Source organism: Pipistrellus kuhlii, unplaced genomic scaffold (assembly GCF_014108245.1).
Source record: "Pipistrellus kuhlii isolate mPipKuh1 unplaced genomic scaffold, mPipKuh1.p scaffold_m20_p_5, whole genome shotgun sequence".
In the NCBI taxonomy this organism is placed as follows: domain Eukaryota; kingdom Metazoa; phylum Chordata; class Mammalia; order Chiroptera; family Vespertilionidae; genus Pipistrellus; species Pipistrellus kuhlii.
Genome location: NW_023425551.1, coordinates 78752669 through 78776298, shown reverse-complemented (window position 1 = coordinate 78776298; position 23630 = coordinate 78752669). Strand labels below are relative to the sequence as shown.

At 44.3% G+C, this 23630-nt stretch overlaps 1 protein-coding gene across 6 annotated transcripts in view; it reads left to right on the top strand.

Annotated features, from left to right (window-relative positions):
• TBC1D22B (TBC1 domain family member 22B) overlaps positions 1–23630 on the top strand; it is a 67409-nt gene that overhangs the window by 11401 nt on the left and 32378 nt on the right. For 5 of the 6 annotated variants that reach the window (XR_006739973.1, XR_004983629.2, XM_045572726.1 and 2 more), the window contains exons 3-8: positions 9641–9945; positions 12277–12456; positions 12968–13038; positions 14394–14522; positions 15852–15917; positions 19902–20016. Coding sequence is in view for 4 of the 6 variants with exons in the window: in XM_045572726.1 (XP_045428682.1) it covers positions 9641–9945; positions 12277–12456; positions 12968–13038; positions 14394–14522; positions 15852–15917; positions 19902–20016 (866 nt within the window). In the remaining 2 variants the exon portion in view is untranslated. The remainder of the gene's footprint in view (positions 1–9640; positions 9946–12276; positions 12457–12967; positions 13039–14393; positions 14523–15851; positions 15918–19901; positions 20017–23630) is intronic. The other variant, XM_036413577.2, reaches the window with a different exon arrangement.

Below are 23630 nucleotides of genomic sequence, written 5' to 3'. Positions count from 1 at the left end.
GCTCTCTTTTGGATCGGAAGATGAATAATTTTACCTCTAAACATCTGTTATTAAGTGGGAAATTAACTCACTTAAAAGATTTATTTTCTACATTGGTAGTAGACATATAGGATGTCCCAAAATGTATACATACACTTTGAATAATGATAAAGGCAGTGTTTATTAAAATACATTTATGACCATAACTATGGACACAGATGGAGGGTGGGGTGGGGTGGGGTGAGAGCATGTGCTGAGGGTTGGGGGCAGCTGGGAGAGGTCAATGGGGGGAAAAGGAGACTTACATAATACATTAAACAATAAAGAATTTAAATTAAAAAATACATTTCATTTTCAAAATTGAGCTATCAGCTATTAAAGTGTGTATACATTTCTTTGAGACGCCCTACGTAGGATTTGATGTTGGATTCTCTATTTTGGTGAAAAGGTTTTTATTGATTAACTATTGTCCTGAAATTGGATGATTGAGGACCTCCTTCAAGCGAGAGATCTGGTTTGTGGGGCTCCTGGCTTCTGAACATAGATAGGTCGGCCTTTTGTGCACTCGTACCCTGAGAATTAGGGCTCAAAGAATGTACGTAACTCTAGGGCTGGCTTTCTTCTCATCCTCTTTCTGTTTGACACATTCAAGGAAACCCAGCCGCCATACAATAGAACTAAAAGCTCCCTAGAAACTATTTCTGTAGTAAATTCTAATAAAGTATTTTCAAACACAATAGAGACCCTAGCTAAATACAAGATGTATGGATGTGTATCCATGCCTCTAAATATCACTTTATCACAACTTTCTCTAATGGGCCAACTCAGTCACAATGAGGAGATGGGTCATCTTCTCAGATTTTCTAAGAACTTTGCCCTCTATCTTTGAGTATAAAGGTGGTACCTTTATACTAAATATTAGTTTAAATATTATTTTCATTAAGTATAAATATTAATTTGTACTAAAAGCTGAGAGCTGCAGGAGACCTAGGTTCTCATCCTCCTAGGGCCTGTGAAATAATATCCACCCTTTCTTCCTTCACAGTCAATGGGGAAGTAAAGATAATGTACATTACAGTATTTTGAATACCTAAAAAAGTGCTATATCAACTATATATTACTAATATTTTATTTTTTTTATTGATTTTCTAGAGAGAGAAAGGGAGAGTGAGAGAGAGGGAGAGAAAGAAACATCAATGTGAGAGAAAAACATCATAGATTCTGCAATCTGGCTGTGTGCTCTTATCGGGAATCGAACCAGTCACCTTTTGGTGTATGGGATGATGCTCCAACCAACCGAACCACAATGTCCAGGGCTACGTTTCTAATATTTTAATATTTTAAAAATAACTTAGTGTAATGTATGGTGAACTTTCTGTAATCCAACCGCGTCATGTTTGTTTGTTTGTTTTGTTTTGTTTTGTTTTGTTTTTGCAATTTGACCGTATATAGAAGTACAGTCTTACTTTGGAAGTATGACTGCTGTTATTTTCTATAAGACTTTATATCAGAAACCACTAGACTGTAAGCTCTTTGAGGGCAGAGGCTTTGTTTTGTTCACCACTTTACTCTTTGGACCGGGAGCAGTATGTAGCACATAGTAGGCACTGAGTAGACATTTATGGAATGAAAGAATGTAATTCTTCACTTAGATAGTAGACTTTTCTTTCATGTTTCTTAGTGTGTACCTTGTATTAGCTCTAAGGAGAGCATATTTTCTGTGATATTTCCATTAAGTAGAATGAATTCTATTTCCTGGTTTTACCAACAACAGACTACCTGGTCTTTGGCTAGTAAAGCAGGAGCTGGATTACCTACCCAACAGTCTCTCCTGGCCCTGCTTTTTTAAGAACCATAATTTTATTCAGCTATTAATAAGATGACAGTATACCTAGAGCAGGTATCTGGATTAGTTTACATCTTTTACAGTAATTTCTGGTAATCCCAATAACTGGCCTATGGTGGCCTCATCTCATGGACTTTGGCCAAGGAGACATAAGAAAGTCTCCTGAGGGAGAGTTCTTGGGAAGATTTCTTTTGATCAAGAAAGAGATTATTTTGTGAAGAAAGCCTCTTTTGCCTCTGCTCACATTTCCTGCTTTTGAATGTGGTAGTGTGAAACTAAGATGCAGACACTATTTGTAACCAGAGGGAAAGAGCAAGAGAATTGCAGAGACACCAGCCAGCCCTGACATTGTGATCTTTATCACTTAAGCATCATAGTTGAGAATTCAGTTCCTTGCAGCCAGTTTTGTTCACAGCCAGGATTTGTTGATTAGTAATAGATCCATTCCAGTATGTTTTATTTTATTATTTAAAAAATATATTTATTGATTTCAGAGAAGAAGGAAGAGGGAGAGAGATAGAAACATCAATGACGACAGAGAATCATAGATTGGTTGCCTTCTGCATCCTTCACACTGGGGATCAAGCCTACACTGGGGGTATGCCCTGACTGGGAATTGAACTGTGATCTTCTGGTTCATAGTTTGACACTCAACCACTGAGCCACACTGGCCAAGCCCAGCATCTACCTAATAAGAGAGTAACATGCTAATTAACCATACCTTTGTGACACGCACCAGCCAATCAGGAGTGGTTATGCAAATTAACCCAACAAAGATGGTGGGTTAATTTGCATATGCAGGCATTGAGCAGCCAGGGGTGGGGCGGGATGCTTGTGTCATAAATCTGTCTATCTATCCATACATAAGGCAGTGGAGTGTACTATCCCACTTTATGCTTGGATTAAAGTCACCATACCTTGTCTGTACCAGTCATCAACTGTGTTTTCTCTGATTCTATACTTAAGACAGGTCTTGAGTAGTATCACCATATCCCAAACTGCTAGGACCAGTTTTATATACTCTTGTCTTCTACCTGTTAGTGATATAAAACCATGAATGTTTTAACTCAGTGGTTAGCAAACTCATTAGTCAACAGAGCCAAAAATCAATAATACAACGATTGAAATTTCTTTTGAGAGCCAAATTTTTTAAACTTAAACTTCTTCTAACACCACTTCTTCAAAATAGATTCGCCCAGACCATGGCATTTTGTGGAAGAGCCACAGTCAAAGGGCCAAGGAGCCACATGTGGCTCACGAGCCACAGTTTGCAGACCACTGTTTTAACTGATCAGCAGAGTTGCATTCATACTTTCAATAGAGGTAATCACATAGCTCTGCAATTTGGAAGGAATATAATTGTCACTAAATAAATTGTGTCTCCTTTTCACTCACGTGGTGGTTTGGTATTAATAGCCTACAACCTGGAAAACACCTATGTTTGGATCATTTTACAATTCCAGATTATTATAAAACATTAATTGTCCTTATTTTAGTACCTTTGTTGGGACATTTTTATTACTTTTCCCACTATATGGCTATTGTTCCACTTCAGACTGCCGTTAATTGCTAGGTGGTTAATTGCCATCACAGCAGAAATCTTTACATTGGGTCTTCAATCAACCAAACTGCATGAGCAAGTAACATTCCCGTCTGTGTGTATTGACTTCAATTTGCCAAACTATTACCAATAGTGATAATATTGCCTACAATAATTTTTATAGCTCATATAAAATTACTCTTATTGCAGAGTGGCCCCTTTGGCCAATTGATGGCATGACAGGCTTCTAAATTTATTGTTCTCTGACTTGATACCGTTGTTCCTAGTATAAGGCTGGTTCACACGGAGCCACACTAGCTATTGTGATAACTGGATTCATTTGATTGTTAGTAAATCCCCAATTGCTTCACATCCCTTACCAATGTCAAACATTATTTTTCTAAACAAATCTGTATCATTTCTATTGCGTGAATAGCCATATCAGTAAAACAGTATAGTATTAGACAAATTACAGAATAATTGAACTTTTGTTTCCTAACCAGTATAACCTGTAGCCACTCCTTTTCAAAATATCTGTAGGTGTCTCTGTGTTAACACTGAAGAAGTTACTCTTCACCAGATGACTGCATTTCTCTTAAATGTGCCATTTATTATGTTTTTTGTGTGTTTTAGTTTTACCCGCACTTCTTGAATTGCTTTTTCTTTACCACTTATAGCTCCATTATCTTGGGCAAATAACTTGGAGCCTTAGTTTCCTCACCCATAAAACAGAAATATAAGACTCAGCTCACAGAGTTGTGAGGATTAAATGAGTATCTGTGAAAATGCTTTTTAAACTGTAGTTTGGCAGATTGTGAGGCTGTATGATGAAGACGACTATCTGAGACCAGTTCAGTTGTAACTTGGATGTACTTCTGTTTAAATAATCCTGGTTAAACTTTAAGACACACTGTGGCATTATTATACCTTGACTAGGTATAACTTAGTTGTGATCATGTTAAAATGAGACCCCCAAGCTAGAATTGTTGGTTTTTTACTGGGACTGCTGGAGTTCAAGGGAAGAGAGACATTTCTCCTCCAATGACCATACCCCTAGAAGTGACTGCTATCCATTCTGGCTACTGACATGCACAGTCTGTTTAGTCATTCCTACCAGACGAGAGCGAGGGCTATCAGCGTGCACACTGGGAGCTATGATAGCTATGCTGTTATGTGCTCAGCTTGTGTGGCAACTCCTCTTCCCAGGCTGCAGGTCCCACTCGGCCTCAACTCTCTCCTCCCGCTCCATTTTTCTAGGTGGAGTAGGTCAAGAGCATGCAGGCTCTGCAGTGAGGTGGGCCTGGATTTGAGCCCAAACTTTGCTGCCCGCCCAGGACCTTAGTCAGCTTCAGTTTCCTTATCTGTAAACTAGAGGCCCGGTGCAGACAATCGTGTACTTAGGGTGGGGGTCCCTTAGTCCGGCCTGTGTCCTCTAAGCCGGCAGGCGGACATCCCTGAGGGTCCTGCCACTGCTGCTGCACTCACCAGCCATGAGCCTTAATAAGAAAATAGGCATGTGTAAATATTAGCCCAGAGCCTACCACCTAGTAAATATTGTAGCTCATAAATGTTAACCATTATGTGTGCATGAATTTATATTATCCCCTCTGGAGAGAACAAAATTAATGAACCTGGGAAATCTTCAAAACCTTAAATGTCTCCATCATTATTACTGGTCTGCAGTTTTCTGCTTTCTCTCGGTGGTACACCTGACGCCGTCATTCTCGCTCCTCTTTCACTCTGTCCTCAGACTCCCACCGCTCTAGCTGATACCAACCGCTGCCTCCTCAGAGGCCTCTGTCCTCAGGACAGAGCTGACTGTTTTAACTTGAGTTTTGGGTTTTGTGGGGTAGGTAGACCTAAAGTAATTTCTAGCAGCCTCAAAATGGTCTGCTTTGAATCTCTCGTCTTTCTCACAGGTAATGGCAGCCCTTCTCTTTGTTGTGTGTGAATAAGTCCTTTCTATTTCGATTTGCAAAGCCTTTACTAGTATTTGTATAAATTCTAAATTTTAAGCTAGTTCATTTGTATTGAATCTTCACCTGCTTCAAAAAATATAATGAAATATTTTAAATGTATAAAAAGGTATAAAGGAAAATATAGCAAAATATGTGCATGTTCCCAGCACTCAGCTAATTTACCTCCTTCGTTTGTAGAGGAAGCTCAGTGTCTGTTAGAACCTGACCCTCAGCACGGCCCATCTCTGGGTGTAGATTGTAATCTAGTCCAAGTGTGCATCTGCTTCACCCAAGGTTAGACTTTAGCATCCAGTCAGTTGTTTGACTGAGTTAAAATTCAGCTTCTTAAATCAATGTTTTTTTGTTTTTTTTTAAGAATTCTCAAAATATCAAGAGGTTTTAGGAAACACCAAACAGAAAGGAAAACAGTAGTTAGTTAACCTTGCGATCCCGAGTGCTCCATATCACACTGTCGGATCTGTTATGTGCAATCATAAGGTACACTTAACCACCAAGGAGGAAAGTAGCAATAATAACCTCGTGCTCCTATACAGTGTTTTATTGGTGACAGGACTTTCTTACACATCTGCCCATTGTTCCTGACAGTGGAGCCTCTGTGGTGTGTACTGCAGGTTGTGGCTCCTGGACCCTTTTACAGAGGAGAAGCAGCCGTGATGATGAGGCTGGAGCAGGCAGCCTCAGAAGGTCTGCAGGGGAATCATTTGCCTTCTGGGTCAAGTGGATTTAAAAAACAAAATTGTTTTTTGTAGTCCTCCCTCGAGGATCTGTTTTCATTGATTTGAGAGAGACTCATCAATGTGAGAGGAAAACATGGATATAAGAGAGAATTATCGATCGGTTGCCTCCCTTACAACCCCAGCCAGAGATCGAATCTGAAACCTAGGTACGTGCCCTGACTGGGAATAGAACCTGCAACCTTTGGAGTATGGAACAAAGCTCCAACCAACTGAGCCACTGGCCAGGGCTCCCGTGGATTTTTGACATGCAGGTATTTGCACTGCAATGCCTCAATTTTATCTTCTTTGATTTGGACTCTAGTACATTTCCACTTATTCATTCAGTAGGTTTATAAGTATTATTACTTTGGGGGTTGATGAAAACCAACAAAACATTTATTTCCCACTGAATAATAAAAATTATATGCTCAGTTTAAAAAACATGAATAATTCAGAGGAGTATAAGCACTCAGTGTTAGCATTTTGATATGTTTTCTTCCTGGTCTTCTTCTTCTTCTTTTTTTTTTTTTTTTTTTTTTTTTTTTTTTTAATAAAGAGACCATTAAAATATATAATTTTGGCTCCAATTTTTACTTTCTTTAGATTGTTTTCAAGATATGATTTTCACTGGCAGTATACATTCCATCTGGTGATTGCAACCATATTTCATCACAAGAGGCCCGGTGCACAAAATTCGGGCATGGGGGTCCCTCATCTCAACCTGCACCCTCTACAATCCAGGAGCTCTCAGGGGATGTCCTGCTGATGGCTCAGGCCCACTCCCGTGGTTCTCTGCTCTCTGTGGGGCGTGGAGGTTTTGCTACAGCCATAGAGATGAAGCTCCATGCCCTGCTGTCCGCTCTCTGCCTCAACATGCGCCATGCGAAGGAAGCCCCAGTGCCCTGCAGTGTATTCTGTCTGCCAGGCCTGGGGGCTTCACTGATACTGACACACTAAGGAAGCCCCCACGCCCTGCTGTCCGGGTTCTGTCTGCTGGGCCTGGGGGTGTTCCCGCCGCCTCTGTGCTAAGGATGCCCCCAAGCCCTGCTGTCCAGTCTCTGTCTGCAGTGTCTGGGGCAGATCCACAGGAACCCCTGCGGGGCTGAGGGGCCTAGATGCTGCAGCACTGGTGGAGTTGAAAGGCTGGATCTCCCCCTCAGGCGGACAGGCCTAGAGACTCCAGCAGCGGGGCTGAGGGTCCTGGGCGCCACCATCTTGTGGCCATGGGGACCACCATTTTTGTCTCGGAGTGATGGTAAATTTGTATTTTACTTTTTTATTAGATTATTAGATAGGATTTCCAATTTCTAGATATTTGTTATTTGCAGTTTTTAACCAAAATAAATAATAAATAATACCCCCCTGGCCAGGTGGCTCAGTTGGTTGGATAGTAGTCCCATAACCAAAAAGTTTGCAGTTTTGATCCCCTATTTGAGGCAACCAATTGATGTTACTCTATCACATCAATGTTTCTCTCTCTCCCTCTCCCTCTCCCTTCCCTCTCCCTTTCCCCCCTCCTCTCTCTCTAAAATCAATAAACATATCCTTAGGTAAGGATTAAATCAATAACACCATTATAAACTGTTTTAGGTCATTTTTGTTTGACTTCTGATTGTATTTTTATGATTAGAGATGGACCATTTTAAGGTTCATGGTGTATATGTTCCCAGATTGTTTTCCAGAAAGTTGTACAATATATACCTCTACCTGCAATGTTAGAGACCTGGTCTCACTACACTCTGGTTAGCTGAAGAGAATACATTTTTAGATGTTTGCTAAGTTAGTGGGTAGAAAATGGTATCTTGTTTTTATCACATTTGAGCTGTTACATCTTATAATGTTGTGTTCTCTCTTGCATTCATGTGATGTATTTTCTTTTACTCCATGTGAGATAATGCCTCAGTGATATCTTACTCCTTCCTTGGTGTTAGTAACAGGGACATTCCTATAAATTATATGAGTTTACTAGTCTTATTTATCAATGTTAATAACAATTATCTTTCAGAATAAATATTGGACTCATCTAGGGAGATGGAATGGGTTATTAGACCACCCACCTCTACCCAAGGAAGAAACATCTCCTGGAAATGGGGGACTTCTGCTCCTCTGGCCCAGGGTTTCACACTTTCCCTGCCTTCCTGGGGAAAGCAGGGAGACTTTTTAATGTTTTACCCATTGCTTTCCAGCCCCCTGGTGGAAACTTGCAGAAGGCCATACTCTGTTTCCCTATTTGGGGTATGAGGGACGCTAAGTAAGACTGAGTTAGAAATGTCCCAACCACAGTGCCCTGGGACTGGAATAAGGGCACCCGGACCTTAAGCAGGAGACAGAGGAAACGCTCAGGGAAGGAAGGAGATTCTACGTGCCTCTTAGGGCTAGGCTCTTTTCTCAATGAGTTCATCTAGTGTTCCCCAAATTGTGATTTTTTTAAACCATTTTCTATCTTACTATTTACATTAAAACACTTGTTTTATTTACATAATTAGATTTATTTTTTCAAAATCTTATCATTACTATAAGTGGAAAACCTATACCGTTTTAAAAAAAAAAAAAATTAAAAATAAGTAGTGAAAATTAGCCCAGCCATGTGTGATATTAGTGTTTGAGTGTCAGCCTATGAACCAGAAGATCACAGCTCGATTCCCTTTTGGGGCACATGCCTGGGTTTCAGGCTTTCTCTCCAGTGGGGGGCATGCAGGAAGCAGACATTCAATGATTCTCTCTCATCGATGTTTCTGTTTCTTTCTCCCTCTCCCTTCTTCTCTGAAATCAATAAAAATATATTTGTTAAAAAAAAAAAACTAAAATAATCTTAATTCAATTATAAGCCAGGTTCTATTGCTTTACAAATATGTCAGTTCTGACACTGCCCTCTGTTTAAAAAAAAAAAAAAGTGTTATAGACAGACTAGGACCAAACTGAGACCATCTCCTCACTGCTAGCAGATGGACTTTAACAGAATAAAAAAGGACCACATGTTCATTTTGGAACTCAATGGTTAATGCTATTTATGGTCTACCTAAAGTTACCTCTCTTATTCTAGCAATAGTTTATGTCCTACTCTAAGGAGTAGTAAGGTTATATTGCCATTAACAGGTTAAGTCTAAAATTTCGGTGGGTTGACACACAAAGTTTAATGGATTAGGTGGGAGTGGAGGGCAGGCTGGGCTTCAGTACTCACGCTGTTGTCCAGCCTAAGGGAGGCGCCGCCATCCGGAGCCTCCTCAGTTACTGTGGTAAAAGAAAGTTTATGGAGAACTCACACCTGTTCTTTTATGCTTGGGCTTAGAAATGATCTGCTCACTTCTCTCCTCAGCCCATGTGGCCTCACCTAAGTGGCAGGGGACTGGAAAGTATAGAGGAGCACATGGAATAGCTGGTGAGCATTGCTGTCTTACTACCTCTGCTGCAGCATTGGGCTGGTCTAGATGCATCTAGATGAGGAATGGATATGGGTGTTTTTTGTTTGAAGAAGGTATTGATTGTGTATGGGATTTCTTGTAAAGCTATTAGTAGTACCTTAAGCAAGTGGTGAGATGTGCCAGACCATTCCTTCGTAATAGTGTCTCCTTTCTTAAAGCTTCATTAAAGAACGGTCAAAGGTCAACGCAGTTCCTCTGAAGAATAAGAAGGCCTCCAGTTTCCATGAGTTTGCCCGGAACACCAGTGATGCGTGGGACATTGGTGATGATGAGGAAGAGGACTTTTCCCCCCCTTCTTTCCAAACTCTGAACTCAAAAGTTGCTTTGGCAACTGCCGCTCAAGTCCTAGAAAACCACAGCAAGCTGAGGGTGAAACCAGAACGGTCCCAGTCAACAACATCCGACATTCCTGCCAACTACGTCATAAAGTCCAGCAGTGATGCCCAACTGTCCAGAAACTCCAGTAAGTCCATTCTGCTCACCTCCATAGCCTCGACGTTTTTAGCAGAGTGCATTTAAAATAAAAGCATTTTTTCTTTAGGGCATCACTCAGATTTTCCATTGGATAGTAAATAAGCAAGCTCAAGCCTAAGGTATGACATCAGTGAGCCTAACTGGTCATAAGTTGTACTTGCTCCTCCCACCTGGGTGGCTTCCTGGCCCTGTGTCCGGAGGCTTCACTTCCTGACACACAGGTGTTGCCTGCCAATCTCTTCTTTCTTTCCTGCGCTGGGGTCCAAAACTTTGATTGCTTCACATTGCTTTAGTCCTGGCTAGATTGAAGAATGTTGACTAATGTATTTAAGGTTTGGTGCTATTGGTGGGCCTCCTCAGGGTGGGGAGCAGCCACCAGCATAGGTTGTCTCTCTTGTTCCTGAAGGCCCTGTGTCCCAGCTGCCTGCCCATCTGGGAGGGGGCAGGAGGAGATGCCCCTCTGTGTCTCTTCAGGAGGCTTCAGCAGCTGGTTGAGGTGATGTGGCTTTACCAGATATTGGGAGATTCTCAGTGTGCTCTTACTTATTGTTAATCATCACCCTAAGGTATTTTCCCATTGATTTTTAGAGAATGGGAGGGCAGGGAAGAGACAGAGAGAGAGAGAGAGAGAAACATTGAAGTGAGAGAGACACATCAATTGGTTGCCTCCCACACTCGCCCCAACGGGGAATCGAGCCTGCAACCGAGGTTCATGCCCTTGTCTGGAATCCAACCCGAGACCCTTCAGTCCTCTGGCTGACACTATACCCACTGAGCCAAAACGGCTGGGGTTATTCTGAGAGAGAGGGAAGTGCTGTCATTTTAGAGAAAGTTAAAACAGCTGACTGGTAAAGGGGGAAAGGAAGTAGAAAAATGCTGAGCCCTGGAGCATGTCCTGGCTCAGGTCCTAAGAGAACTTCTTTCACAGTTTCAGATTAAGCATGTGGTCATGAATTGGCCTGGAAGGCCTTTAAAATCATTCCCCACACACTCTCCGTAGCTGTTCTGGGCCCCAGCGTGGACCTTCGGTGCCAGGTGCAGGCGGGCATTTAGTGTTGGTGCCCAGGGGCCACAGCTGCAGACAGTGTCTGTGCACCATGGTTGAAGTGCCCTAGTGTGAGGAAGAGCCCTCCATGATCCCTAATGAGCTGCTACCTTTGTGCAGCCAGGACACCCGAGGGCCTTCCTTTATGAATCTAGCATCTGTCGGTCAGTTGCTGCTGCCAGATGTGCACATGGGCCTCAGCGCTGCGACGTGAGCCAAGTACCTGCAGCCCTTGTTTCTATAAACCTGATGGTTGTGCTGGTGTCACTCTTCACTGGTAATTCTTATTGTGACTTAAGTTTATAAGGCCCTGATATAGAAAGAATGTGAAACGTCATGCAAGCTCAGCCAGAGTTTAAACCTGAGTTTTGTTTGGGATGGTAAAATAAATAAGGGTTTTGGAAAGATCGAGGAGGCCTCTCAGCTCTCCCTTGTAAATTACTTACCCTCTCTTAGCTGCAGTTTCCTCATCTGAGGCTTAGTAATAAATTAATCAATTCCCACTGTATGTTGTAAGGATCAAAGGAGAGATATGAATAGTAAACACTCAATAATGTTTGTCCTATACTGCTTGTTTCTCCCACCTTACCGTCTGGGGTAGAAATGTCTAGGACCATTGTCAATGTCTAGAGTTCAGCTAGAGTCTGCTCTTGCCATTTTAGTCAGATCCCAGCAGAATTAAACGCTGGGAGACATGTGCAGCAGGGAGGAACTGCAGCTACCGAAAGTGTGATTGCTTTCGGCCAGAGTGTCTCCCCCATGCCGGGCACATGGTGCGCCAGGAAAGGGCGAGAGTTGGGCCAGGGACCCCGGGGCAGCGGCGTGGGGCTGGGCTTCAGGAGAGCCACCTCGCATGGCAGTGTGCTGTACGGTGTGCTCGTTTCCTGTGTGCTCTGTGATGTGGAAAGGGAAGGTGAACTTGTATTGCCCCAAAACTTATCATTAGGCACCAAGAAGAGTCCCAGGTTGGGGAAGAAAGAAAACATTAGTTTGCCATCAGGGGTTGCCAAAAAAGTTCTCGAACTTGCTGCAGCATCCGAGTCTCCATTAGCACATAAGATGCCTTGTACGTATGCACAATAAAAAACGCAGCCCATCCTCTGGCAGAAGAGTTGAGCACAGCTGGGTTTCCATCCCCCGTGCCCCTCAGCTGGGCACCTCGGGCGCACAAACTGTGCTGCTGAGGCTCGTGGAGGAGACCGTACTGAGCAGTTAGGTCACTCAGAGTCCGTGCTCTTCACACAGCCCGTCTCTTTCTCTTTCGAATTATCTCAGGTGATTCGTGCCTAAGGAATGCACTCCACAAACAGCAATCACTCCCAATCCGACCCATCATCCCCCTCGTTGCCCGGATCTCAGACCAGAATGCTTCTGGGGCACCCCCAATGACTGTCCGGGAGAAAACCCGCCTAGAAAAGTTCCGTCAGCTTCTCTCCAGCCACAACACTGACTTAGGTGAGTCCCCGTGAGCCCTGGGCAAGATAGGGCCTCTTGGTGACTGGGATTCTCAGAGCCCTGGAAGCTATTGCTCTTTATTCTTCCTTCTTTTACTTTTCCAGCATCTCCTGATCTGGTGCCCATTGCAGTGACATGCAGGTATTAAGTCAGAGTATGTTACTAGGAATTAGGGACCAAATTAGGTGGGACTGGATTCTGTGGCTTGTAGACCATAGTGCAATTATTCTGGCGTCGGGCTTTCCCACCTCACGGCGATTCTGTTGAAATCCACACTGGTCTTTCTCTTCCCCTCTAACCGCTGAGCCCAGACTGGATCCCTGTCATAGAGCGTGTCCTTGGCGCTTTGCTGCTCGGGCTGTTGTGGGCTTTCCCCTGGTGCTGTCAGTAGCTGGTGGTGGTGGTGATGGTGATGATCATCTTACTGGAATGGTGGGAGGCATCAGGCTGAGGTTTGCTTTAGGGCATTTGTGGGAAGAGTTCAATCCAAGGAGCTGTTATCTGTTTGCAGATGAACTGAGGAAGTGTAGCTGGCCAGGTGTTCCCAGGGAGGTTCGACCTATAACGTGGAGACTCTTGTCGGTGAGTTCTACCCCTTGTATAGAGAAGTGTGAGCCTCACACGGCCCTTCTCACCCCATGAGGTTAGTGTGGCCCATTAGACTTACTCCTCAGACTTCTCTAGTCCCTCTGGAGACGACAGGACTGTGGGGCTGCAGTCCAGTGTCTGTGCATGCAGAATGCAGACACATACTCCAGAGAGTTTATTTTAACACACACAGAAGAGCACACGTTGGTTACCACAGGCGCAATCTCACGTTCTCAGCACACGGGAGAAAGAAGAGAGATGCCTGGTTGTCCCAGCGCTTGCCCCAGGGCTTCGCTCCTTTTCCGGAGGAAAAACCACAGTGGTTGACACCCACTGTGCGACTGAGAAGAGCTGATGAAAGGGCCTCCCTGCCAGGCCTGCCTAGTCCCACTTTCACTGGGGGCAGAACACTGGCCAGCACTATAACAGGAGCACTTGGCTTTCCTGAGCCCCTAAAATTCCCTCATTCTTCTCGCAAGGATTTATTGAGGGCCTGCTGTTCACCAGGCACCGTGCCAGGTGCTGGGAGGGCATACAGAAATGAATCGGCCACAGTCCCTGCCTGCCAGGCAGTCTCCGTGGAATGTATTGCATGAGTGTCCGGGAGAGGAAGGGTCTCCCTCCTGGCTGCTCCCCACCCCTGTCCTGCAACCCTGAATCATTGCCTCTGCCATTTCTAACTAAGTTCAAGAGCTGTGAAGAATAGATTGGTGAGAACGGAAGGAGAGCAGGAGGTGTAATAATTGGGAGTGGGATCTAGACCAGAAATGAGAATGGAAGTTGGCCTGGAGCTTGGGCTAGGAGGGAGCTGCTGCCAGAAGCTCTGTGTCTGGACATTGCAGCTGCTATGTCACAGATTCCATTCAGCTTCCCCAGCTGGTGATTCCGAACGCTAACATGGAAAAGCATGGGTAACGGGCACATACTTACATGGCACATCGCTGAGATTTGCTTTAGACACGACCATCTTCCTATGATTCTCGGAAGTGTTGTCTTGTATACACATAGCCCTCAGAGGTCCTGACTTGGGTCCAGTTCCCCCGACTGACCTAGGAGCACTGCTCTCTGTGCTAGCTCTGCTCACCAGCAGTGCAAGCTCCAAGCCCTGCACAGGCTACAAGAGAAAATAATCCTGGGAACGCTGGCCTTGGCTCATCTGCCCACATCTGGGTCTCACTGGACGAGGGAAGGCAGACACGGTGGCCAAAACCAAAATGGGATCCACCCTTGTTTTCGTGGCAGTTTTCCATTTCTCTGATAGTTTCCAAGTCACTGTTCAGACTAAAATAAAAATTAAGGATTCCGCCAACCAGCATCTGTCCCCATCTGACTAGCTGTCCTGTCCACAGGGCTATCTCCCAGCCAACACCGAGAGGAGGAAGCTGACCCTGCAGAGGAAGCGGGAGGAATATTTTGGTTTCATTGAGCAGTATTACGACTCTCGCAATGAGGAACATCACCAGGACACCTACAGACAGGTATAGTTATCACCTTCTGCCCTTCACTTGCTAGTCATAAACTTCAGGTGTGTCTTCTGGGAGTGCTATTGGGGAACAGATTTCCCAAGCCTTCAGGCTATTGTGTGCTACTTAGGAATGACGTTTATTCCTGGGAGTATGCAGTGTAGGTATGGGGGCTCTGGGAAAAATTATTCCCAGAACTGCTTTCCCTTTTTCTAATTCAGTAGCTCTGGTTTTAATAATTTTAAATAGATCCCTCACCCCCACTCCCTCACTCTACCCCAGGCCAATGGCAGTGCCTCTTAAACTTTAATATGCATACAAATAACCTAGGATGTTGGTGAAATCCTACTTAGGGAATATGATAAAAATGTGCATTCTAGTTCAGTAAGTCTGGGGTGAGACCTTCACTTCTAATCAGCTCCCAGGTAAGGCCAGCGCTGCTGTTCACAGACCTCATGCCAGTAGTAAGGATTATGGGGCACAAGATGAAAGATGCGTTCACTCAGGAGTGGTCTAGTCCCCCTGGACAGTCCATTAGCGCCTGGTTAGCACCCATGCCTCTCTGTCTGTCTGTAGGAGTTGTTGCCCTCAGCAGCCTTGGCCAGGAGCGTTCCATTATTGCTCATAGTGGGCCCCATGCCTGTGGGAAGGTGGAGGGGGGAGAAGAGCAGTCTGGTGGTTGTAGAAGAGGGAAAAGATGCGGGAGGCAGCTGTCTGCAACGAGCCCTAAGAACTGAAGTACCCTCTGCCACTGCCAACACAGTCCTCACATTGTTATACTGGGCACCGGGGAGTCCGAGGCCCAAACCCACTGTAGTGCCCTCTTTGGAAACAGAAGTCAGAACTTTCGGTGCCAGTTCCTGAAGGTCAGCTCCCCCAGTTTCCCCCTCTTTTTCTGCATTGTGGCTTCAGGAGCAGGTCCTTCTTGGCTCCCTGTCCTGGCACATTTTTGCCGCTGTCAGAGCTCTTACCAGTAGTTCCTGGAAACTATTGGTGACTAAGATTTGGAAAGAAGGGTCCACATTTTGATCATAACTATTAAAGAAGTGAGACAGACTTCAGAGCAATAGGGAAAAGCGGGGCGTTCTCTCGGTGTGAAGCATGTTGCTATTTGTGTAAGTGGTTTTGGAGGAGTTTTCCTCACTGTTCAGTAAGCTGTTGCTATCATGGAAACGTATTTGAGATGGACAGGCTGGTTTAACTAGACTTTTTTTGGATGTCAGTTGGTTCTTACTAAAGAAACATTGTGCTCTCACTCTTACTCCCTTGCTACCCGTTCTTATAAGAAAATAACGTCCCAGAAAAATAAGGCGGCGTTTGTGTTGGCATGGCTCTCTTTTTCAGATCCACATTGACATCCCACGGACGAATCCTCTCATCCCATTGTTCCAGCAGCCACTTGTACAGGAGGTGAGGGAAGTACTGAATGCTCCCCGCCCTTCCCCCTCAGGTTCCTGCGGCCCTGTTCTGTGTGGATGGCGCTGGAGCCTTCCCCCTGACCACGGCAGGTGTACAGCTAACGCGGTGTACTGTGTGCAGATGTGGAGCTGTGGCCCTCAGCACTTCCTTATGCATTCTCATGCTCTCTTCCTAACAGACCCTTGGGCCAACTAGTGCTGAGTTTAAGGGGCTTGCCCCCAGTCTTGAGGCTACCTGGTGACAGAATGAACTCTGGAGCCCACATCTTAGAATTCCTAGTCCGGTGTTTGTTCTGCTTTATCAAGCTGAGATAATGATTTTGATTTTTCTTATTGTTGTAAATATACGTAACAAAACAACCATCATCACCATCCATCTCTAGAACTTTTTATTTTCCCAAACTGAAACTGTCCCCATCTATCCTATCCTATATAATAAAAGGCTAATATGCAAATTGACCAAATGGTGGAAGGACCGGTCACTATGTGTGCACTGACCACCAGGGGGCAGACACTCAATGCAGGAGCTGTCACCTCGTGGTCAGTGCACTCTCACAAGAGCGCTGCTCAGCCAGAAGCCCTGAGCCGGGCTCACAGCTGGCGAGCACAGCCACAGTGGTGGGAGCCTCTCCTGCCTCTGTGGCAGCGCTAAGAGCGTCCAACTGCCTGCTTAGGCCCGCTCCCTGTGGGCCTGGCCTGCGGATGTCGGCCGAAACTGGCAGTTTGACATCCCCCAAGGGGTCCCAGATTGCGAGAGGATGCAGGCCAGGCTGAGGGACCCCGCTGGTGCACGAATCCATGCACCAGGCCTCTTGTTAAACAATAACTAACTGTATTCCCCAGCAGCCACCATTCTACTTTCTTTCTCCATGAATTTGACTTTCAGTACCTGTAATAAGTGAGTTCATACAATATTTGTTCTTTGGTGTCTAGCTTATTTCACTTCAAATAATAACTTCAAGGTTCATCCATATTATAGCATGTGCCAGAACTTCCTTCCTTTTTAAGGATGAATATTTAATTACATGTATATAACATATATTTTTGATCTATTCATCTACAGTGAACAGTTCATAATGCTGCTATGAACATGGGCAGGCAAAATATCTGAGTCCCTGTTTCCATTTTTTTTTTTTTAATCCTCATTCCAGAAAATTTTTTCCATTATTTTTTTTTAGAGAGTGGAGGAAAGGGAGAAACAAAGAAATATTGATGTGAGAGAGACACAGCAATTGTTTGTCTCTCACATGTGGCCCAACCAGGGCCAAGGATTGAACCTGCAACTGAGGTCTGTGCCCTTGACCAGGAATTGAACCCACAACCTTTTTGGTCTGTGGGTCAACACTCTAAACCAGCCAGGACCTGTTTTATACTCTTTTGGATATGTTGTACCCAGAAGTCTCTACTGGGGGAACCCCCATGACTTGCCAATAGCATCAAGAAGATTTGAGGTTGACACCATTATTTTACCTATAAGAGCTAAGAGGAAGCTAAAAACCCATTCAGGATCCCTCTGTGTCTCCTGTACAGTTTCTTACAAATCAGCTCTGCTCATTCTTCATTTTAACTTGGGGACGTTCAGATACTTCTACCTGTGCATGTTTACTCTAAACTTGGAGACAGGGAAAGTAGCTTATAAAAAAGGCTTATCCTTATAGTGGAACCTGAATACAAAGAAAGAAAAATCAAACTAGTCTTTTCAACTTTTCTCAAATCACCTTTCTGTCTAGCAGGCTTTAGTCCTGTTTTTTCTTTTCTTTTTAATATGTTTTTGTTGATTTCAGAAAGAGGAAGGGAGAGGGAGAGAGAGAAACATTAATGATGAGAGAGAATCATTTATCAACTGCTTCCTATACACCTCCTACTGAGGATGGAACCTGCATCCCAGGCATGTGCCCTGACTAGGAATCAAATTGTGACCTCCTGGTTTATGGGTTGACCCTTAACCACTGAGCCACACCAGAAAACAAATCCTCTTAAATAGAATAAACTGCTAACCAGGAGCAGAGAACTGAGAAACGCTGAATACTGAAAGACTTGCTTTGCAAACCTGAAAGGCTTGTCGGCATTAACTAAAATAAGTCAGAATTACCACACTGGTAGAAGAGATGTAGAAAAACCTTCAGGGATTACCCTCTCCTCTCACCTCTGCAAAACCAGGTCATCCCAGATTTGTTCCATAGTGAAAATGCCATGGTCTCCTGTGGTAACCAGAATACTGTTCAAATTCCACCTCTTTGACACCTTCACTAATTCAGGGTGAGTGTGTCTGCATTGTCCCATCCTTCCTGTAGAGGACTGGCCAGTGTTTAAGCCAGTCCCCAGGATCTGTGTATTCACAAGGGGCTGTAAGTGTGGAGTGCAGGCCTGGTTAGCCCTAAAGGACTGACCTGGAGGAGCTTTTAACAAAAACATCCAGACAGGCCACAGGAGCTGTGAGGAGACAGAGGGAACATGGCTAGTCTAGCTTGATCTACAGTTTCTAGGGTCATTTAGCAGCAGAGAGGAAAGAATGTAGATTGGCCCCCATTAGAGTGTTGGGTCTAACACAAATGAGGACACTTTGCCCTTCCCTCAGTCCCAGAGTGTAGGGCAGAGGCAGAGAGGCCAGCGCCTTCCACCCAGGGCCTGTTCTTACCCCTGGAAGTGCAGGGGTGTTGACAGAGAGAGTGTCTCAGCTCGGCCAGCTGGGAGGCAGGCTAAACACATGTCTATAGATTCCTGGTAGAAGAGATTTCTCCACTAGCTACCCCACTACAAACCATACAACCATTTCCTTTTAACCGTTCTCCCTGGGAGCTTTTTGTCCCTCTGCCTGGCCTCTGAGAGGGCCTCTTCAATTTGCCCCCAGAGCCGACTGTTTGGGGCTTTGCAAGCTCATGCGTCCCCTGTAGGCTCCTGTCCCTCTGTATGTCACCAACACTTCTGTGTGATTCATGGAGACACGGCCAGTCCATGTCAAGCCCAGGAGTTGTGGTCAGTGGGATGAAGCCAGGGAGCATTAGCAGGCTGAGAGAAGATGGGGAAAGCTCAGGGGGCCTGATGGAAGCAGAGGGGCGTGTAGCTGAGTGGGACAGGGCCAGACTCTGTGATGGGGCCATAAAGATCTCTTCTTTCTCCCCATCCTAAGCCTCTGGCCTCTTGTGGCTAACATGCTTCACCCCAGAGGCTTTTCCATGGAGGCTGTGGCTGATTTCTCTGTTCTCAGATTCCCAGCTGTAGGAATCCATAGAATTTTATTTATTTAACTCTCTATCCCTAGCAAATGTCTGGGATGCATCCTGATATATGAAGTGACTTCCTGCGTTTATCGTCTATCACTAGATCTTTTTCTGTCTCAGCAGGGGAGAAAGGAGAGGGCGGTAGAGAAGGTATTTCCTATCTACATCCTGAAATGACAAAAAGGAACTTAGACATTCTGAATAACGACATCCTGAACCAATAACATCATTGCAAACCTTTTTCTAAGCTGTTGGGTCACCACCCTCCCCGCTTCCCCAATTTAATATCATACTGACTAGATACTGAAAAGACAAAGGGCGAGAAGTATCCACCTCCACTTAAAAACAGTTAGTGTCTTAGAAACTTTATATTCCTATACTTCATTTTGTAGTATTTAAAATATTTTCCTGCCCTAACCAGTTTGGCTCGGTGGATAGAGCTTCAGCCTGCAGACTGAAAGGTCCCAGGTTCGATTCCGGTCAAGGGCATGTACCTTGGTTGCAGGCACATACCCAGTGGGGGGTGTGCAGGAGGCAGCTGATTGATGTTTCTCTTCATCGATGTTTCTAACTCTCTATCCCTCTCTCTTTCCTCTCTGTAAAAAATCAATAAAATATATATATTTTTTTAAATTAAAAAAAATAAAATATTTTCCTAAAAATTTTGCAGCAACTTTAAGATGAATTGTGAGATAGGTCAATGGAGGGAGGGAGTATATTCCCATGGTTTACAGTCATGTCTCTTTCTTTCCTAGATCTTCGAAAGAATTCTATTTATTTGGGCCATCCGGCACCCTGCCAGTGGGTATGTCCAGGGAATTAATGACCTGGTCACTCCGTTCTTTGTCGTCTTCCTCTCAGAACATGTGGGTAAGAAGCATGAGTACCAAGTTGAACAAGCTATTGTTCTTTCTCATCTTTGGTCTGTTTGTTCTCCCCGAGTGCAGCCAGTAGGCCTGTCTTGCTGAGAAAGGTCAGACTTTAGAATACACAGCTAAGCCTATTTTTTGTTGTTGTTAATCCTCACCCAAGTATATTTTTTTCATTGATTTTCAGAGAGAGTGGAAGGGAGGGGGAGAGAGAGAGACACATCGATGTGAAAGAGACACATCAATTGGTTACCTCCCACACATACCCCAACCGAGGCCAGAGATAAAACCTGCAACCGAGGTATGAGCCTTTGACAGGAATCAAACCCGGGTCCCTTCAGTTTGAGGGCTGATGCTAAAGCCACTGAGAAAACTGGCTAGGGTCACAGGTAAGCCTATTTTAATAGCAATAACAGCCTGAAATTTCTCTCTTAAAATGGTCGCAAATCTCACCTAAAAGACCTGCTTTGTCACAAGAATGACCAAATTGATATGTTCTGTCATAAACAGATGGTTTGATGATTTATGTGAAGACATTTTAGGATTATTTTGAAGTTGTTTGAAACATGCCCTCATCCAAGAAAGCTGGAATTTTAGATTGTATATAGACTTCCCACTTTGGCTCACATGATTCCCCCACCCCCACCCCCCCCGCCTCCATTCTCACCCGAGGATATTTTTCCCATTGATTTTTGAGAGAGAGTGGAAGAGAGAGGGAGAGACAGAGAAAGACACCTATGTGAGAGGAACATATCAATTGGTTGATTCCAGCATGCCCGGACCAGGGCCAGCAGCCTGCAACTGAGGCACATGCCCTTGACTGAAATCAAACCCGGGACCCTTCAATCCTCAGGCTGAGCCAAACCAGCTAGGACCACATGCTATTTTTCAGTGGCAGGATGTGGACATGTAGAGGGGAAAGGTTGTGGCACCAGAACCCAGCTCACATTGGAGGTAATGGAATGGACTGAGGCGAGCACCACACCTTGATTTCTTCTCTTCCTCCTCCACCTCTTACCCCACTGGATTCCTGTCACTTGGGTAGAGTGATTAGATGTCACGGTGACAGTGCAACCCAAGACTCCTCCCCTGGCCTAAATCAGGCACAAGTCTTGAAAGGATTTGAGGATGCTCCCCTTTTTTTGGTTTCCTTAACCACTTGTGCTTAGAGGTTCAAAGGAAAACCCATCTGTCATGGCTTGATGCTTTGTTCTTTTATTTTTTTTCCCCTTTTATTTTTTAAATTTTTATTTTTTTATTTTTTAATAAATATTTATTGTTCATATTATTACAAATGTTCCTCATTTTTCCCCCCCTCATTGCTCCCCTCCACCAGGTTCCCACTCCACCCTCTGCCCTTTCCCCACCCCCCATTGTCTTTATCCATAGGTGCATAGTTTATGTTCAGTCTCTTCCCACACTCCCCTTCCATACCTCTGATTCTATTATATTCACCAGTTAATTTGTTCATCAGATATTTTTAATTCTCTTGGTTTTTAGATTCACTTGTTAATAGTTATGTATTTCTTGTTCATAATATTTATCTTTATTTTCTTTCTTTTCCAAAAGAACCCCCTTTAGCAATTCATATAATTCTGGTTTGGCGGTGATGAACTCCTTTAGCTTTTTTTTTTTTAGTGAAGCTCTTTATCTGGCCTTTGATTCTGAGTGATAACTTTGCTGGGTAGATTATTTTTGGCTGTAGGTTCTTGCTATTCCACCTTGAATATTTCTTGCCATTCCCATCTGGCCTGCATGGTTTCTGTTGAGAAATCGCTGACAATCGTATGGGTGCTCCTTTAGAGGTAACTACCTGTTTCTCTCTTGCTGCTTTTAATATTCTCTCTTTGTCTTTTGCTCTTGGAATTTTAATTATGATGTGTCTTGGTGTGGTCCTCTTTGGATTCCTTTTGTTTGGGGTTCTGTGCGCTTCCTGGACTTGTAAGTCTAATTCTTTCACCAGGTGGGGTAAGTTTTCTGTCACTATTTCTTTCAGTATGTTTTCGGTATCTTGCTCTCTCTCATCTAATGGGATCCCCATAATTCTGATGTTGGTTCGCTTGAAGATGTCCAAGAGGTTTCTTACATTATCTTCAACTTTCTGGATTCTCTTGTCTTCTTGCTTCTGCGGAGGAGTGTCTTCTGGCTCTTTATGTTCCAAATCTTTGACTTGATTCTTGTGATCTTCCATTTTTAGGACTCTGTATAATATTTTTTATTTCAGACAATGTATTCTTTATTTCTTGTTGATCCCTTATTATTTCTTGTTGACCCCTTATTATTTCTACTTGATCCCTTTTCATATCCTCATAGGTCTCGTTTATATTATTGGCCTTTTCTAGGAAATTCTTGAAAAACCTTATAAGCGTGGTTTTGAACTCTATATCCAATCACTTTTTATCCTCCATTTCTTTTGTTTGTGATCTGTTTTCTTGTCTCGGCATTTTCGCAGCTTCCCTGAGTTGGTAGCCTTAAAAGTCTCTGTATTCAGCTTGGATGGGGCAGAGTTTCAGGGTGGAGCCTACAGCATTGGCTTCCGTCAGCCCCCTGTATGAGGCTCCTGAGTCTCAGTGTACCTCAGTGTCCTTCAGTACTTGCTGCAAGCACCTCTGAGAGAAAGGTGCCCTTGAGTTTTGCCTGCTACCAAACAGTCTAGGCTCTCCCCCAATGAGCCAGGAACTGGGGTTTAGTTCACTTGGAAGTGGGGTTGGAAGTGGGGTTCAGAGCAGTCTGGAGTTTTTGTCTTGTTCCTGCTAGGGCAATCCAGCAGCACAGTCAACTGTCCGTTCTCTGTGCACAATGTGCGCGCCTCCGGGACTGCCTTTCGCCGCTCCCTTGAGGTTCCGCCTTACAGCCCAGACTCCTTCCTTATGTGTCTGGGTCCCCAGGGTCTCGCCCAGAACTGAGGTTCAGTGCTGTCGGAACTGGGGTTCAACACAGTCCAGAGCTTTTATCTCCTTCCCGCTAGGGAACGCCAGCCAGACACTCAGCCTCCCCCTCCTCTCCGGCTCCGTCCTCTCCACGCACACAGTGTGTCTCCGTAGCTTAGACTTTTACAGCTCCTCTGATTTTCCTTCTGGTTTTCTCTTTCCTTCTCATTGTAGAATTTCCAGTCAGTCGACTTTCCTGTAGTTCTGGATAATGTTCATTTTGTATTTTAGTTGTATTTTATTGAAATTGTTGTGTGAGGCTGCAATTAGGTGTTTACCTTTGCTGCCATCTTGGATTCTCCTTGCTTTGTTTTTTTAGTTAAAGAGAAGCTCATAGGGAGTCAGAACATTGAAAAGATTCTTAGAAAACCATCCATTCAATCTGCTTACCTCACAGATGGGTTGTAAGATTCTCTGCCTTCTTATTAGTGGCAGAGCTAGGATTAGAACTTTTTTTTTTAGACTTGGAATAAGGGGAAAGGATGTGGGTAATTGTGGTTTTTAGAGGATACCATTGTAGGGGCCAGGAGAGTAATGAGGAAGTGGACTAGAGTGGAGATTCTTGACCTTGGAGGGGCTAAGAAATGTCTCACTTGATTTGTCCTATTCAGATTTTCTAAGGGACTTAGAGGGATGGTGTTTTAATCTCCATGCGGCAGTCTCAAAAAGTAAGACAACATGAGTG